The sequence below is a fragment of the Pleurodeles waltl genome, chromosome 6 (genome assembly GCF_031143425.1).
Source record: "Pleurodeles waltl isolate 20211129_DDA chromosome 6, aPleWal1.hap1.20221129, whole genome shotgun sequence".
NCBI classification, from domain to species: Eukaryota; Metazoa; Chordata; class Amphibia; order Caudata; family Salamandridae; genus Pleurodeles; species Pleurodeles waltl.
In genome coordinates, this window is record NC_090445.1 from 292,208,689 (window position 1) to 292,227,781 (window position 19,093).

Here is a 19,093-nt window from a genome sequence, read left to right on the forward strand (position 1 = left end):
GGAGTCCCAACCACTGGCAGTGGTATCAAGGGAGCCTTTGGCTTGCCTCCTGTCTTGCCACTGGCTTGGCAGGTGACACAGGAGCTGCAAAACTCCCTGACTTTTTCTGACATTTGGGGCCAATAAAAATGGTTGACCAGCCTGTTCCAGGTCTTGGTCTGTCCCAAATCACCAGCTAAGGGGATATCATGGCTTAAGGTAAGGAGGAATTCTCTATACTTTTGGGGGACCACTACTCTCCTAGTAGCCCCTGGTTTGAGGGCCCTTGCCTCAGTGTAGAGAACTCCATCCTCCCAGTAAACCTTGTGGGTCCCACTGGTATCCCCTTGTTCTTGCCTGGCAACAGTCTGCCTCAGGCCCTCAAGAGTGGGACACTCTCTTTGTCCCTGGCACAAATCTTCTCTGGTGGGCCCACCTGCCCCTTGCAGTTCTGCCAAGTCAGGCAGAGTTTGCAGGGAAAGTGTCCCTCCCTCAGAGTTCAGATCCTCCCCCTCAGGGTTGGATTCTTCCTGACCCTCTGTACTTGTTGGGGCTGGCAAGCCAGACCCAGTGCCCTTTCTCTTTTTCTTGAAGGCTTGGCCCATTGTTCCAGGGTCCAAGTGTCCAGCATTTCCCTGTTGTGCTGCCTGTGACCTGGTCACAGCACACACCCATTCAGGGAGGTCCAGCATCTGTGCATGGACCCTTCTCTTCACTTCTGACCACTCAGATGCTTCAAGATCATTTCCCAGCAGACACTCTACTGGGAGGGCAGGAGCTACAGCTACCTTTTTAGGGCCAGTCACACCTCCCCATTCCAGACTCACCATAGCCATGGGATGGAGTTTGGTTCTGCTATCTGCATAAGTCACCTGGTGGAAGACACCAGGTAAGACCTGCTCTGGAGAAACCAGCTTTTCTGTGACCATTGTCACACTGGCTCCTGTATCTCTCAGAGCTTCCACTTCAGTCCCATTGACTTTAGGCCTCTGCCTATACCTCTCCATGATGGGAGGCAAGGTGGCCATACTTGCAATGTCCACCCCACCCACGGATACTAAGGTGACCTCAGTGTACCCTGATTCCACCCCTGGGCCAACTTCCAACCCTACACTAGCAATCCCCTGGGATTGCCCACCAGTGGGGGGCTTCTTGGAGCAGATAGCATCTCCTCTTTTAGGTCCAGGCTGATGACAGTCAAAACACTTGCCGGCCTTAGCAAGCTTCTGAAACCTTCCTGCTTTAGCAGGATCATAATTCTTTCCCTGATACCCTTTCCCTTTAAAAGTGAATTGGCTCGGGGCTCCCCCTCCCTGAGAAGTTTTTGGGGACTCTTGTGAGGACTCCTTGGGTTTTTTGTCATCTTTCCCCTGGTTCTTCCCCTGAGAAGAACCATGTCCTCCCTTTTTCTGATCACCCCCTGGGGGTTTCTGGTTAACCCTAGTTCTTAACCAGTCATCTGCTGCCTCCCCCAGCTCTCTGGGGTTGGTCAACTTAGAGTCTACTAGATACTGGCGGAGCCTCTCTTGGACACAATTAGTTAGAAGGTGCTCCCTCATAATCAAATTGTACAGCCCCTCAAAGGTACTTACCCTGTTGCCCTGTATCCAGCCCTCCAGTGCCTTCACTGAGATGTCCACAAAGTCCACCCAGGACTGGGTGCTTGTCTTTTGGGTGTCCCTAAACTTAAGCCTATACTGCTCTGGGGTCAGACCAAACTTTTTAGTCAAGCAACTCTTCATACTGGGGTATGAGTCTGCATCCTCCCCACTCATGGTGAGGAGCCTATCCCTCCCAGAGTTGGGAACTAACTCCCAGAGAAGTGAACCCCAGTACTGAGGCTTGACTTTCCTCATCTGGAGGGCCCTCTCAAAGGCCCCCAGCCACTTATCTATGTCATCCCCCTCTACATAGGCAGGAACCACCCCTTTGGGTAATCTGGGGGCAAAACCCCCACCCAGGGACACCTCAGCTTCTTTCTCGCTGCCACCATCTCTTTTTTCTTTCCTTGCCCACTTTTTCTTTTCTAGGGCCAGCTTATCTGCTTCCAAAGCTATGTAGGCTAGCTGGGCTTCCAGCTCTCTTTCTCTGATGGATGGGTTCTCTCCTCCTGAAAGGACCCCCTTCCTACCACTAGCTTTGGGTCTGCCCCTAGCGACTGTATTTACTGAGGACCGTTCTTCCTCATCCTCACTTGGGCTCAGATGCCTTCCCTCCCCTGAGAGGTTAGAGTTAGCATCCTCCCCTTTTTCTTCCTCCTCTGGAGCTTCCTCTGTGCCTAGCTCTTGGGCCTCAGCCCATGCTGTCAGGGATTTAATCCTGATTTGCTTCCTGAGATCAGTGGTTGCAGGCAACCCTCTTTCAGTTCACAACCCCCTAAGCTGGACTACTGTCAGTGTGGGTAGGCTATCCAGATCAAGCTCCATGGTTCCCTAGTTTTGTGTCAACAAAAACTTTTTGCAAAAATTGGAAACAAGAATTTAGAAAAATTACAAAAATTCAATAATTGAAATTAATCCAAATAAAAAAAAAAAAAACTAAAAAAAATGTAAATTAAAAATTTTAAAAAAATAAACATTTGCACTAAGACAATTTAAAGGATTTTTAATTTGTTTTACTTAAAACTGTAACGTGATACTGAACACAAGTACAGGATCCCACCGCTGCCACCAAAAATGTTGGAAAATGGGTTATTGGTAAGGGCAGGTAGGTACCTACACCTAGCAACAAGCCACTAACCTCCAATTAGGTACAGTTAGGTCTCAGTAAATTAATCCCAGCTCAACCCTTGGTAGCTTGGCAACGAGCGTCAAGGCTTAACTTAGGAGACAGTGTGTAAAGCATTCAAATATCACAAAACAGTAATTAAATAAAACACAGGAAACAGTTTAAAAATCCAAAACCAATTTATAAAAATAGTTTATATTTTTATCTTTAAAATGACACAAAAACGAATAAAATTGGTTCAGGGGAACCGGAGATATGAATTTTTAAAGTATTATTATTTTTCTAGCGCTTAGAAACAAAAAGCGCCAATTGGGTCATCTGGTTGCACCAGGACCGGGGCAAAGTCAAAGTTTCAGGCCGACCGCGATGGAGCCCTGCTCGGCTACAAGTCGCGGGAGGCCTCGGTTAAAAAGTTACCTTCTGACTTAGTCTCTTTTTTTAAGTTTTTCTTCACCGGGACGAACCTGCCAGTTGAATCCGACCTCCTGGAGCCCTTGTCCGGATACGCGAAGTGGGTTTCCTCGGTGGTGATTTTTACCTTCGGACTTAGTCGTTTTTTCGAGATGAAAATCCTTCGACCGGGGTAAACCTGGATCTTGATCCGAAGTCCGTGGAGCCCTTCTCGGATACGATGGCTGGGAGGTCCCGGTCAACTTTTTACCTTCGGACTTAGTCTCTTTTTTGGAGGTTTTTCTTTACTGGGACGAACCACGAAGTCAGGCCGGGTCGCGGTTGAGGCAAGCCGGCTAGAATTTCCGCGGCGGGTCGGTCCCTCTCTGGAGCTTTTTTTCAAAATTTCTCAAATCTTTTCCAAACTTCTGGGGCTTCACCCAGATGTTCTTTTAAGGTTCTTTTGGGGTCCACAGCTCACCCCAAGGGTCCAGAAGTTCTGTGATGGTCCTTGGGGGGTGCGGACTTCAACTCCCAGAATGCACCTGGCGCAAACTCCTTTTTGGCCACTGGGCAGTGGTCACTGGTCTCTTTTTTCAGGAGTTGGTGCAGGGGACTCTGGATAGCAATTTTTCACCTGTAGCAAACAGGGAGTCCCTCCTTGAACCAGTTGAAGCCAGGCAAAGTCCTTCTTGTGGTGAAGCCCAAGTGTGCAGCTGGTGCAGTCCTTCTGAGTGCAGGTTCCAGGTGCAGGCCAGGGGTCCAGCAGGGCAGTCCTTCGTCTCCTTTTGGTTCCTTCTTCTTGAAATTTGGTGGGGATCTGAGGTGTGGGTGCAGGTCTGCCAGTTTTATCCTTGCTCCTGGGTGAAAAGCAGGGGGGCCCTGGTTCTCCAATCAGGTACAGGGTCGTCCCCCTGTGATGACCACTTCCTGGGAAGTGTGGCACAAATCCATCCCAGAAGGCAACAATCTCTAAAAATCCAACATGGCTGAATCTGATTTTTGGAGGATACATCTGGCTGAGCCCACCCACTGGAGTGGCTAAAAATCATAAACACACCCCTCTCCTGCCCTCTCCTAATCTAATCAAGGGGGCACCTAATTGTCTGGGGTTGCAGGATGTGGGGGTGTTGCTGGGTGCTCTAAATGTCCTTCTCTGCCTTTGAAGACCAGTTTGGCCGCCCTCCCCCTTCCTGCCTACCCATCTGCTGAGGGGAGATTCTCTCCCCCAAGCACATTCCAATTCCAAAGTCGAATTTGCATATAACTTTAATTTAAAAGCAGCCAGCAAGGCAGGCTTGCTTTTAAAATGACACTGGGCACCTCAGCAGTGCACCTAGGTGTGCACCACCTATGCTGTGGTCCCTAAACCTACATGCCCTACCATATACTAGGGACTTATAGGTAGGTTAACTTAGCCAATTATAATTAGCCTAATATGCATATCCATTTTACACAGAGCACTGGCCCTGGGACTGGTAAGCAGTACCCAGGGCACAGCCAAAAGTCAGTAACCACCAGTACCTATCCAAAAAGAGTGGGGGTGATCAGGCAAAAAAGGAGGACTTTCCTACACTCATGCACTCACTCACAGCGCCAGTCAGACCCTCACGCACCCACCTACAGACACGGTTATGCCCTGTGGCCATCCGCTGCTGTGCATGGCCATCAGCGGTGGTAGGATTAATGTATAGTAATGAAAATTACTATTTGTTAAGAAACATAGAAATTCACTGAAAAAAACAAAAGTTATGGGATCATATGGTTAGGAAATAGAACTTTTAAAAAACATAGAAGTTCATTGAAAAAAACAAAGGTTATAGGGATGTTTCTCACAGTTTTTTTGTTAAAACTTTTACTGCAAATATTGCATTGATATTATCAATGATGTTATCAAAGATGTCATGAGTGGCACAATTTGTAGGTAATTAGCAGTGCATGGCAAAAGCATGCGTTATAGTTACCTTAAGGCACGAGCTATAGGTATAGCGAGTTATCTTTTGACTCTGTTTTTGGTGGTTTTGGTTCTCTGGCCACTTTACCACTGCTGACCGGTGCAAAAGTGCAAGTACTCCTGTGTAAAGTGTATGTGTAATTGGCTTTTCCATGATTGGCATATTTTCTTTACTAGTAAGTCCCTAGTAAGGTGCAATAGAGGTGCCCAGGGCCTGTCAATAAAATGCTGCTAATGAGGCTGCAGGACTGGTTGTGCCACCCACATGAGTAGCAATGTAAACATGTCTCAGACCTGCCACTGCAGGGTCGGTTTGTGCAGTCTTGCACTGCCAGTTCAACTTGGCAAGTTTAGCCATTTGCCAGGCCCAAACCTTCACTTTTAGTAAATGTAAGGCACCCTAAAGTTAGGCCCCAGGTAGCCCCGTGGGCTGGGTGCAGTGTTTGTTAAAGGTGGGACATATACATATGTTTTACATGTCCTAACAGTGAAATACTGGCAAATTTGGTTTTCACTGTTGCAAGGCCTATCTCTCTCATAGGTTAACATGGGGGCTGCCCTTAAATTTTCTTAAAGTGCAAATTCCTTTTTAGAGCAGATACACATAAGGAGTTTGGTGTTTCTGAACTCTCAATTTAAAAATACATCTTTTAGTGAAGTTGGTTTTTAGATTGTTAGTTTGAAGATGCCACTTTTAGACAGTGGGCATTTTCTTGCTTAAACCATTCTGTGACTCTGCCTGTTTGTGGATTCCCTTTCTCGGTCAGACTGACAGTCGGGCTGTTTGTGAATTCCCTCTAGACAGTGACACAAAGGGAGCTGGGGTGTAGCCTGCATATCCTGATGAGCCATCTGGGCTAGAGTGGAGGGAGGTGTGTCTGCCCTCACACAATGCAGTCTCCAACCTACTAGTGTGTGTCTGGGGCCAGGCAGATTGATCCATAGTGGCTGGAGAAACGACGCAACCCCTGCTTGCGGCAGCTGATAACGACACAAAGCCCACCCAGCGCGGTTTCTAACACCATGCGACCTGATTTCTCGCTCATCATCCCTGTGTATCAAAGTCATCGTGAACCTGCGCAAATCCAAGGTGCCTTTTCTGGAAAACGGCGAATTGCTCTCTTGCGAGGAAGAAAAACTACGCACCACCGACCCAACTGTAGAAGAAACAATGCAGGGACTCACTTGTGAATAAGGAGTCAACGCATCGCTGACTTTTCCGATGCACAATCGCCCATGCAGCTTTATTTTTGATGCAAACCAGGTACTTTGTGTAAAACCAATGTTTCCCTTGTTTCCTATGGAACAAGACTCTTATTCTTTGACTTGTGTATGTTGGATTTTTGTTGTTTTGGTCTTGTTTGATTCAGATAAATGTTACCTATTTTTCTAAACTGGTGTGGTGTCCATTTTTTAGTGTTTTCACTGTAGTAATTTGTGTGTTGGTACAAATACTTTACACATTGCTTCTGAGAGAAGCCTGACTGTTTGTGCCAAGCTACCAATGGGGCAGACAGGGGTTATCTAAGTGTGTTTCTCCATTGCCCTTGCTAGAGTGAGGATCCCTGCTTGGACAGAGTGCAACCTGACTGCCAACCAGTGACCCCGTATATATATATATATATATATATATATATATATATATATATATATATATATATTACCTACTGATGGTCGCCAGTAAGTATAGTTATGACCTAGTTACTATAGAAAAAAAGCAGTTTTTTAATTGCCTAAATCTTTGGTGCCGGTTGAAGGTTCTTCATGAAATTTGTCAAAACATTTGGACACTCACGTCAGCTGCTGTCTGGAAAGTTTTAGTGTGATCCATCAAGTGAGGGCTGAGAAAAATGGGGGGGTAAAAAGGTTGTGTTTCCCATGCTAATTTTCATAGGGGTTTTGAACACGAGTACAGCCCGAACAACTGGCCAGAATTACACCAAATTTGTCGGAAAGGTAGCTCTTGGTCCAGAAAGCACACTTTTTGTTATTTGATGTAAGTCCGTTCAGTAGTGTTTGAAATATTAAAGAAAAACAAATATGTACATATAGGTGTTAGAAATGGGGTCTTCGGTTGGTAGTCTGGTTACCCCCTGTCCAAGCAAGGACCCTCACTCTAATCAGGGTAAAAGAGAATCACCCTCAGCTAACCCCTGCTTACCCCCTTGGTAGCTTGGCACGAGAAGTAGGCTTAACTTCTGAGTGCTAGGTGTAAAGTATTTGTACCAACACACACAGGAACTTAATGAAAACACTACAAAATGACACAACACAGGTTTAGAAATATAGAGAATATATTTATCTAAACAAAACAAGACCTAAACAACAAAAATCCATAATACACAAGTCAAGTTATCAATTAAAAAGCAAAAAGAGTCTTCATGTAGTTTTAAACACACACTAACACTGTTAGCGTGAAAATGTACCTTGGGTGCATCTAAAATAACCCTGCACGGGCGAGTGTGCATTGAAAAGGGCTTGCGATGCGTCGATTTCATTCACGAGCGAGACCTTACATCGTTTCTCCTTTCGTTGGGTCATGCACGTCGTTCCTTCTCTCCGCAGGAGAGCGATGTGTCAATCCAGTCAGCAATCACGGGTCCGGGCGGTCCTTGTGTTGTTTTTACATGCCCAGGGATGCCTGCGTCGGAAATCCAGCGGCACGATGATCTGAAAACCACGCAGCGCGGGTTGCGATCTCACCAGCCTCCGTCAGAAATGCTGTGCGTCGTTTCTCCAGCCTCGTGCGTCGATTCTGTGGTCGCATTGCAGGTGAGCGTTGATTTTCAAATGCGAAGCCAGCCGCGCGTAGATTTTTCAGCGCAGATCGGAGTCGCGTCAATCTTTTTCCCGCATGGCGTTCTGTGCATGCATTCCTTCCTCTTAGGCTGCCAGCTTCTCCTTTCAGGGTCCCGTTTACTGGATGGGCACCACAGGGCAGAGTAGGATTCTCTCAAGAGACTCCAGGTGCTGGCAGAGAGAAGTATTTGCTGTCCCTGAGACTTCAAACAACAGGAGGCAAGCTCTAAATCAAGCCCTTGGAGATCTTCACAAGATGGAAGGCGCACAAAGTCCAGTCTTTGCCCTCTTACTTTGGCAGAAGCAGCAAATGCAGGATAGCTCCACAAAGCACAGTCACAGGCAGGGCAGCTCTTCTTCCTCAGCTCTTCAGCTCTTCTCCGGGCAGAGGTTCCACTTGCTTTCCAGAAGTGTCCTAAAGTCTGTGGTTTTGGGTACCCTTCTTGTACCCAATTTCTCCTTTGTAGTAGGCATACTTCAAAGCAGAATATCTCTTGAATGTGAAATCCTGCCTTGCGCAGGCCTGGCCCCAGACACTCATCAGGGGGTTGCAGACTGCATTGTGTGAGGGGAGGCACAGCCCTTTCAGGTGTGAGTGGCCACTCCTCCCCTCCCTCCTAGCACAGATGGCTCATCAGGAAATGCAGACTACACCCCAGCTACCTTTGTGTCACTGTCTAGTGTGAGGTGCAACCAGCCCAACTGTCAAACTGACCCAGGCAGGGAATCCACAAACAGAGGGAGTCACAGAAATGGTATAAGCAAGAAAATGCTCACTTTCTAAAAGTGGCATTTTCAAACACACAATCTTAAAATCAACTTTACTAAAAGATGTATTTTTAAATTGTGAGCTCACAGATCTCAAACTCCACATGCCCATCCGCTCCCAGAGGGAATCTACACTTTAATCATATTTAAAGGTAGCCCCCATGTTACCCTATAAGAGGGACAGGCCTTGCAACAGTGAAAAACGAATTTAGCAATATTTAACTGTCAGGACATATAAAACACATTACTATGGGCCTGATTCTAACCCGCCAAGCGGGAACCGCCAGAAGACCGTACCGCGGTCAAAAGACCGCAGCGGTCATTCTGGGTTTCCCACTGGGCTGGCGGGCGACCGCCAAAAGGCCGCCCGCCAGCCCAGTGGGAAACACCCTTCCACGAGGAAGCCGGCTCCAAATGGAGCCGGCGGAGTGGAAGGGGTGCGACGGGTGCAGTAGCACCCGTCGCGAATTTCAGTGTCTGCTAAGCAGACACTGAAATTCAAAGTGGGGCCCTCTTACGGGGGCCCCTGCAGTGCCCATGCCATTGGCATGGGCACTGCAGGGGCCCCCAGGGGCCCTACGACACCCCATACCGCCATCCTGTTCCTGGCGGCCGAAACCGCCAGGAACAGGATGGCGGTATGGGGGTCGGAATCCCCAGGGCAGCGGGAAACTGGCGGGACACCGCCAGTTTCCCGTTTCTGACCGCTGTACCGCCGTGGTCAGAATTGCCCTGGATGCACCGCCAGCCTGTTGGCGGTGCATCCGTGGTACCCTACCCTGGCGGTCTCGGACCGCCAGGGTAGGAATCAGGCCCAATATGTCCTACCTTAACCATACACTGCACCCTGCCCTTCGGGCTACCTAGGGCCTACCTTAGGGGTGTCTTACATGTAAGAAAAGGGAAGGTTTAGGCCTGGCAAGTGGGTAAACTTGCCAAGTCGAATTTACAGTTAAAACTGCACACACTGCAAAGGCAAGTCTGAGACATGATTACAGAGCTACTTGTGTGGGTGGCACAACCAGTGCTGCAGGCCCACTAGTAGCATTTGATTTACAGGCTATGACACTCTACCAGGGACTTACTAGTAAATCAAATATGCCAATCATGGATAAGCCAATTACATACACATTTTGTAAAGTAGCACTTGCACTTTAGCATTGGTTAACAGTGCTAAAGTGCCTAGAGTAAAAAAAAAACAGCAACATTTGAGTCCAGCACACATCAGCAACCTGGGAAACAGAGGCCAAAAGTTAAGGGAGAGCACGCCAAGGATGAAAAGTCTAACAATAGGGATGCAAGTTAATCTCATGCTGAGATCTGATTCCTCGAAAAATGATGAAAAAAAGGAAAAGGGGTCAGAGTACATACTGATCCTTTACCTCTTTTGCACTTTGGAGGCATTAGATTTATTATTCCTACTCCACTATTAGCGACAGTAGAGAAAATGTTGGACTTTGAATGGATTACAGATAAGAATACAAGTCCAAATCATGCAATAAAAATATTTCAGTATCTAATAAAAATGTTATTTAATTATAGTACGTAGAAAAATATATTTTAGAAAAAAATGAATTTAAAAACATAAAATAAAACTTAAATAAGGGACTAATTACATTCACTTGCCAAAGAAAAAGAATAATAACATTTTAAAACAAGTACCAAGTTATTTAATTAAAATAAATATTTAACATTAAGACATTTTGTATAAATTATTCCATAGCCAAAATTTCAAAGAGACTTACCATTAAAATAATAATGGATTCAAATAAAACAGCGAATTAGGATAATAAGTACAACAGTAATATTATACATAGTGAATTACCAATTCATCAATTACATATAAATAACAATTGCTATATAAAATATTAAACTTCAATTCCTGCCCACCTTATTTCACTCAAAAATAACACATTATTAAAAAATAAATGTGTAATAAACCTATAAATGTTAAAACACATATTAAAGGGACTCAAACACCACAAACATAATTATGAAATTAAGTAATTTGCATAGTTAATACTCAAATATCATTTAAATTATATAAATAAATATATATTAATATTAGATTTAAATACATGTTTTACTTACCTTCCTACCCCATTCTGTTACAAACCCACTAACCTGCTACTATAATATATAGCTTATTATTACAAGTAATACAATTTTTTAACTAAAAAGGATAACAATTCAACAATGTGCATGGTTAGCAAAAAAAATAATGTATTTACAATTAAAAACTAATCACCATTAGATTTAAATTATTTCGAATTTAATTAACTTCCCACCCTATTCCCCTACAAACTCAACTACCCACTATTATGCTATAAATTGCTAAATAAATGTATTAATTTGAGAAATTAGGTTGTCGGTTGAGTAGGGTGTAAACCCCACTCAAGAAACAGCCACAATCATTGTCAAGGTAAAACACAAGCAAAACCCATATTAACCTGTGCTCAACCTTTTGGTAACCTGGCACAAAAGCAGTCAGGCTTAGAGGCAATGTGTAATACATAAGTATTTATGCAGCACACAAACATTAATAGAGTGAAAACATAACACAAGATCCCACACCAATTTAGAAATTAGAGGAAATTTTAATAGATCATTGAACACCAAAATGACAAAATCCCATTAATAGAACTAGATATATGTGATTTTTAATATTTCAATATAAATAGGGATTGGAAGCATAAAGCAGCAACTGTGGTGATCTGATCACACCAGACAGTGACACAGTCACAAGTTCAGGCCAACTCTGATGGAGCATAGGCCAGATACAGGGACCAAGTTAGGCCTACTGAACAAAGTGCTTTAAATCCTGGTTGCAGAGTATTGCTAGTTCCTACTTTGAGGATGCATAGCACAGTGGTGGTTCTGAGGGGAGGTTATGTGAGGGCCTGCATCAAGGATGCTTTGCACAGCAGTTGTTTTGAGGAGCTGTGAGATCCTACGTCACCACGGTTCTGATGCAGAGCTGTGAGGCAAAGTCACCCTGTGTTAATTTTCCTAAGACTACACCAGGGCTTGCAGAGCACCTTCAGCCCACTTCCAAGGGCACATGATTGGGATGGCACCAATTGGGGGGCAGGACTCACATAAGGCAGAGTTCAGGTGCAGGGATTCAAGGAGGTTGAAGTGATTTCTGACTGATGCATTTGTTCAGGAGGCCAGCCAACTAGCCCTTGGAGTCACTCTGGTGGCCCTGAGTTCAAGATGTAGGTCAAGTCCTTCTCACTCACGCAAAAGGGTAGCAAAGAAGCAGGGCAGCAGAGTAGAAGTCCTTCATGCAGCAAAGCAACACTGCAGTCCTACTTATGAGCTTCCCACAGATTCAGATGTGTAGTGAGGACTGGGTCTGAGGGTCCCCTTTTTATACCTGGTACCCACTTTGAAGTGAGCATAGCTTTTGGAGTGTTCCTCCTACAGAGGGGTCTTGAATTTCCTGCCTCCCTGCCCTGGTCCCAGTCTGCCTGGGGGCAAAATAGTATAGTGTCAAGTCCATTGTTCATTAGGGGGGCCAGTCCCTTTAAAGGGTGAGTGTGGTAGGTGACAGCTCCACTCCCCATTAAGCTAGGATGGCCCTTATTGCCAGCACACATACCCTCTATTGCAGAGGTCACCAACTTTCTTATTGTGAGGACAACTTCTTATAAATGAAACCTCTCCTAAACTACTGCCATTCATGTGAATTAATTGGATAAGGGTGCATAATGGGCAAGCAATTTAAACTTTGGCCCTCAAAAGCCCAGGTTCTGCTGTCTTGTGCATACTGCTTTAATGGTGGCAGAGCTGCTTAGCTAGAGGTTTTCCCATGGTGTCCCCAAGGATCAGTTTTTTTTCCCTTTTGTCTTGTTTATGGATTACCTCTGAGGCAAGCATCCTACTGGGGCCGATTTGCTCTGTAATCCAAGACTTGGAATTACACTACTCTTCTTCGAGAGCCAAGGCCCAAAAACGTCCATTATCTGGCTAGATGACCTAAAGTGCCTTTTGTGATGTAAACAAACAATATTTTTTTGAACCTACACATTATGCCCTTAACTAGGAAGGATGGTGAGCAATATTATATTTTGAAATGTACATGAAGACTTTGTAGCTTTTCCCAAGTAAACCTAACTGTTCGGCCACTCTCATGCCATTGAGTATTCATGTCAGGCAATTATAAAATGCAAATTAGTAAAGAAATAATGAAATAGGGTGTTACAGAGTCAACATAGAAGGAAAGGAAAAAAGATTAAGAGAATGAAGGAGAAAAGAAAAGAATGAAATGAGTGGAGAAAATGAAAGAACGAAAAGGAGATAAAAGCGTGGAGAAAAGCAAAAAGTAAAGGGGGAGAAGGAAAATGAAAAAAGGAAAATGTGAAATAAAGATGGAGAGAAGTACAGAGGAAATAGGAATTAAAAAGAAGGCAAGAAGGAATGAAAGTGTGGTGAGAGAGAGCAAAGCAGGAAAAGGTAAGTATGAAATGGAGAAAAGGAAAGGATAAAAGAAAATGTGATGAAAGAAATGGTGAAGCATTGAGGAGAAAGAGAAAGCAAGAGGGAGAAAGGGTAGCGTAGCAAAGGCAGAAAGGACCCAGTGTAAAATGACAAAAAGAATAGGGTAAATGGGAGAGAGAGATAGAAGGAAAGATGAGTAGGAAAAAGGGGAAAGCAGAGAAGGTATGAAGAAAAGCAAGAAAACAAGAAAAGGAAAAAGGAGAGAAAAAATTGAGAAAAGGCAAATAAAAGAAGGGATGGAAATGGAGAGAAAGTGGCATAAAAAAGAAAAAAACTAAGCAATCTAGAGGTGGAGACAAGAAAGAAAGTAGAAAAAGATTAGAATAAAAGTGGGAAAATGTTAAAAGGAAATGAGAAAAGGGACAGGAACACAAGGAAGCAAAGTAAAAACTAAGGAAGAATAAGAGAGTACAAGATAAACAGAAAGGAAAGAGCAAAGGAAAGGGAGAAGAAGTAAACAGGAAAAGCAACATAAAAGAAGGAAAAGAGAACAAGAAAGCTAGGGCAAAAGGAGGGAAGAAACAAAGTAAATGAGAATAAGAAATAAAGAAAAGGTGAAAAGAGTGGAACAAGAATAGAAGCAATGTTGGAAGGGCAAATGAAGAGGGAATGTAATGATAGAGGGAAAGAAGGAAAAGTAGATAATGAGAGGAAGAAAGCAGAGATGAGGAGTAAAAGGAGAAAAAGAGAAGAAAGGCGGAAAACAGAAGTGAAAGATGGTATAAAAAGAAAGAAAATAATATAATATGAGAAAAAAAAACACGAAGGAAAGCTGAAAAAGAAAACAAGAAAACAAAAAAGAAAAGATGCACATGTAGCGGAGGGAAATGAAGAAGATATGGAAAGAAAAAATAGAGAAAGAAGAAGAGTCAAAATAGATGAAAATGAGAAAAAGGAGAGAAAGGTAGAATGAAATGAGAAAAATAAAAGCTAAAATGAGAGAAAGAAAGGAAGTAAAAAACTCACCCACAGAACTAAGTACAAGTGTAGAACCAACTTGCTTACAAAAAAATAAATACTTCACATTAGGTTGAAGGAAAAAGCTTAACTTTGGCATCATTGTACAAGAAGGTAGACTGCACCATCTTGCACTGCCAGTGTTCCAGTCTCATAGAATTTGTTGTGGACTCTTTTAATTAATACATATTTTTTTATTTTAATAAAAATAAAAAAAATGGAGGACTCTTTAAAGTTCTGCCAGCTGCATAGTGTCAATTTAACTCACAAGTAATAAGGAATGGTAGCTATTCAGAGGAAGCCTGCGGGCTTCTGTTGGTCGGTGATCAATTTGTTGGAGATGCCTGCTCTGGTGTGATGTTTTCTGGGAGGAATACTCAAATGCCAACTACTCCTAGTCATGTGACCCAGGAAACAGGTAGGAGACACTAAATGGTAATTTTCTAAACATGCCCTTTTCAGAGTTGTGACTTAAAATCCAACTTCACCATTGAAAAGGGTTTTAGACTACTATTCCTCAGACACTGAACATGAATTCCCTACCTGCTCGCCAACAAAAGTCAACATTTATTAAATGTAATAAGGTAACCCAGTGTTATCCTGATAGGTAGGCCTTCTAAGAGCAAAAAACAAATGTTACATATTTTTTCACTACCACAACATGTAAAACTTAAATTTACATATCTAACTTTTTAAATAGACGGCACCCTAGGGGTGACATATGTATTAAGATGGAAGGTTTAGGCCTGGCAACACTGTTTATCAGAGAAGGTCAAGGCACTTCAGCACTGGTTAAGCAGTGGTAAATTGCAGAGTCCTAAAAGCCAACACAAATGAGTTCAGAGGAAAGGAGAGATGAAGGCAAAATGTTTGGGGGTGACCCTGCGGAGGGATCATGTCCAGAAAAAAATAAAATACTAAAATTATTAAAATTACAAACTATATTTAAAAAAATATCAAAAATCATACTAAGACTATTAACTAAAATTATATATTAACTAAAACATATTCAAATAAGTTTTAAAAAATGCTAATCTATTAAAAAACAATATTGAAAATTGTTTTTGTTTTTTTAAAGATATGATACACCAAAAAAATATATATTTTGCAAACAACATTCTGTCCAAGATATTTTGGTAGTAACAATGTTTTTCATAATATTTATGTGCCATATTTAAAACTGAACGTTTGGTCCAAACACGATCTCCAAAGATCTGTTATAAAGAAAGGATGTAACTGCTCACCTGTAGTAAGTTATTGTAATTGAGTACTAACATTGCAATACCTGCTGCTAGTGTCAGCAGCCTGGGTGAAGGACAGGTCATGTAGCATAAGTACGACCATATTTTAAACAAGGAACATGCGAACTTGTATGTCCTTCATTTGACACATTGCTCTAAAAAAAGAAATCAGCAGAAAGGAGATATTTATTGCAACATTTTTCCTCTATAGGAGATTGAAGGAAAGATAGCGTCTTAGACAGTTAGGACACAATCTGAACCACATCATGTTACTGCCCTCCTTGCATTTAACTAAATATCGTTTTTGCAAAAAACCTGCATTTTGATGTGCTTAATTATTTCTGAGATCCCGCTTTTATTCTTATCTGTATTCATATTTGCACTGGAAGTTATTCTCCTTTGTTGTTTAATGTTTTTCCCGTTCACTACTGCCTATCAAATATCCCCATTCCACAGTATAACAAGAAGCAGGGCTATTTTATCATAGCTGAAATAGCCTTACATTTTTTTCAAAGCTGAAGTCCTGGAGAAGCGGAAGCTTTGGGCTTTGGAGTGAAAATCTGTGATATGTTATAACCTTTCATTGATGTTGAAAGTGGTATTGTAATGGTACAGTGTTTCAAACGCAGGCAAAGAAAAAAAGTTATCTGCAGTTTAGTAAAAGACAGCCCTATTGGTGTGTAGGGGGCACCTAAAACAAGGGACGGCTCCTCTGTAATAGTGGAGGTGAGCCGCCCCCTGCTCAGAGTCAGGCAGGCAGTGACAAAAAAAATGATAATAAAACATATTATATTACAAAAGATAATCGTTCTGTTCATCATACTTTACCATATTATAAGGTTGAGTCAAAAAAATATATAGTTCATGATCGTCTAAATCGTGAGAATGTTTGCTTTGTTTTTTTTTTACAATATGCGCTCTGCAGAATAATTAAGGATTTGCATATTCAGTTTGAAATGACAAATGATCCTCATTGGGTATTTTATTTTCCAGTGCCGAAAACCATGGTTGGAATAGTTCCCAAGAAAGAAGCCCCAGGGGTGGATTTCTGTGGCGTAGATAAAAACTTCTACATTGTCCGTTCGGACATGAACTGCTATATGAGGTCGACAAACTTCAATCAGGGGCAAGACCTTAACGTGTTCAGCCTCCATCAGTCATGCAAAGGCGGTGATCACTATCTGGCTCACGAAGATGACCTCTTTTACATCATCAAGGGAAACAATTATCGTAGAGTGGCCAACATGAACACTGATAGTGGAGCCGTAGTGTACAGTCTGCACCCAAACTGCCAAGGAGGTGACCATTACTTATCGGCGTTCGGAAACTTCTACATCATTTTCCAGGGTAAAGGCACCTACCGAAGAGTGAAAAACATGAACTCGGATGAAGATGCTGTCGAGTATCAGCTACACCCAAACTGCAAAAACGGACTGTACTATTGGGGGACAAAGGGTTTTTATTACTATGTGAAACCTCATGATGAATGGGGAGTGCAGTACTACAGGTGTACTAATTTTAACACAAACGAAGATGGCGAGCCATTCTCATTTCATTCTGATGTCATCAGCTTCATGCCCGGAGGGTTGGCTGTCACTAAGGGGCCGGCATACGGAACCTGGGAATGCATTAAAACCATAGCCAATGATTCAAATTCAACAATAGACTGGACTAAGAAAATTACACGTAAGGTGGGGTATGCAAGTCAGAAGATGAAGAGTGTGGAGAAAAGCTGGAACGTATCCATGTCTTACTCTTACAATGCAGGAGATCTGATGGCAGCATTTGTCAAACAGCAGTTTGCATTTAGCACCAGTGTTGGGGGAAAACGTGTTGATACGGAATCGGAAAACTGGAATGAGGCGACAGAGATAGAAGAATCTGTTAGTATAAAGGTAGAGGCTCACCAAACTGTGTGTGTCTGGCAGTACAAGCTCGGTCTTGGCAAAGAAGACGTGCTCTTCTGCCGTTCTATGAAATTTTCAAATAGCACCTCTCCACCCACTGAAATACCTCTTCCACCTTCCAAGTAACTCAAAGGAAGTGAAACAGCCTTTATAATTCAGGCACTGCCTTTAAACGTAAGTGCCAGGCTGATCAGTACCACACAGATAATTATTTGTACCTTTACATGCATGCCTTTGCCATGCAGGTATGTATGTTTTTTTCAAATACAATAGACCCTGATTTAGAGTTCGGCGGATGGGTTACTCTTGTCCACCGTATTTCAAGTGTCATTGGATAGAACACACTTGTCATATGACAGGCAGGATAGCTATAACAGTTGTGATGGAATAACCCATCTGTTTAACTCATACTCATGCCCATAACTATATATGTTTTTAAATTGAGTTTAGATACAAGTAGAGGTAAAGGGAGTTAAGGGTAATGTTAGGGGTTGGTTGTGGTAAAGTGAAATAAGAGTACTCTTAAGCATTAGAGTGGTAGGATAATTCTAGGTTTGAGGTGTTGATAATGGTAAAGAGGGGTAAAGGGGTGCTTTTAGGGTGTAGGGGTGGGTACTGCAAAATGGAGGTAAGGGTAACTTTAGGTATTATGATAGGTAGTAGTAAAGGGAATTTAGAAGTAAATTCAAAATGAGGGGGTTCCTCCAAAAAGAGAAAACAAAAATGACACATACTTCCCTTATATATACTTGTCAAGTGTGGTAAAAACATCTGGGTGGAAAGGCATGTGCTGTAAAATCATACTTTATTCAAACGGGGATAGAGAACTATTCTTATGTAATAATGGCAAGGTGGTAGTTTGATTAATGATTAGGAGAATACAATAGAATAAGTAGTATGCTTATCTGTCATGTGAATGCTTTAAACCTCACACAGACCAAAAACGTAAAGTATGCTACAATGTTAATTACACTGCAGAATGTGAAACAATTCACAGTAGCAGCAGAGGCATTCCATATACCCGCACTCAATTGTCAAACCCAATTCTCCAATTGTGAATAAACGTATTATAGTAAGTCCTTACACTGTTAAAATCAATAGGGGTTCATTGCTCCTTAAACTGCACTTCAGAATGACTTCCATGCCTGTGCTGAAATAAAGACAAATGCCTGCAGGCACCAATCTTATGTGTGTGTACAATTTATGCCTCAATTCAGTTGTCGTTTAAGTTGTCAAGGTTGGCTTACATCAAGGATCGAATCGGAAAATGTGTTTGCATTGTTACACATGCGGGTTTTGAACTTGCTACTTATCTCGAAGACTCGAGATTAAAAACTCCATGTCTGGAATTTTTTCAAAATCCAAACGTAAATGACAATGATTGCCAATGCAATGGCCCTGCAACTCAGCATGCTACTGATGATGCCAGAAGGTGGTCAATGGGGCTTCAATCACTTTTATACATTATGATTAGAGGCGCTCTTCTGAAAAAAGATGCCTAACTCTGCGAGTAAATTAGGAGATATGAGTGATAAGGCAAAGCATCTCAGTCATTATTTTAGGGCACCTGTGCAGCGCAGTGCAGCGCAAAAATGTTTTGTACTGTAAAGTAAATAGTTTACTGTGAGTTTGTACTAGTTTCCGTCACTTTACAGGGCACAATGTCTTGATGCATACGCCTTATGAGTTATTGTGGTTACAAAGCATTTAGATGACATAACCGTGCTAGTAACAAGTTTGGATACTTTTAGGGATAGATAGCTTGAACAAGTGGAAGTGAACATTTTCATCATCGTTTTCAGAAAATTTCCTACCAACAATTGACATTTTCCTTTCCTCACAGCATTACAATTTATGTAATTTGCTAA

General features: G+C 42.6%; 2 protein-coding genes across 2 annotated transcripts in view; both read left to right on the plus strand.

Moving 5' to 3' along the window:
- LOC138299644 (uncharacterized) overlaps nt 1-18,412 on the plus strand; it is a 30,546-nt gene extending 12,134 nt beyond the window's left edge. Inside the window, exon 2 of the mRNA XM_069238096.1 lies at nt 16,312-18,412. Coding sequence (XP_069094197.1) covers nt 16,323-17,351 — 1,029 coding nt within the window. The 5' untranslated portion in view covers nt 16,312-16,322 and the 3' untranslated portion in view covers nt 17,352-18,412. The remainder of the gene's footprint in view (nt 1-16,311) is intronic.
- The window catches only part of LOC138299645 (zinc finger protein 664-like), a 274,275-nt gene that overhangs the window by 100,441 nt on the left and 154,741 nt on the right, over nt 1-19,093 (plus strand). The window lies entirely within an intron of this gene.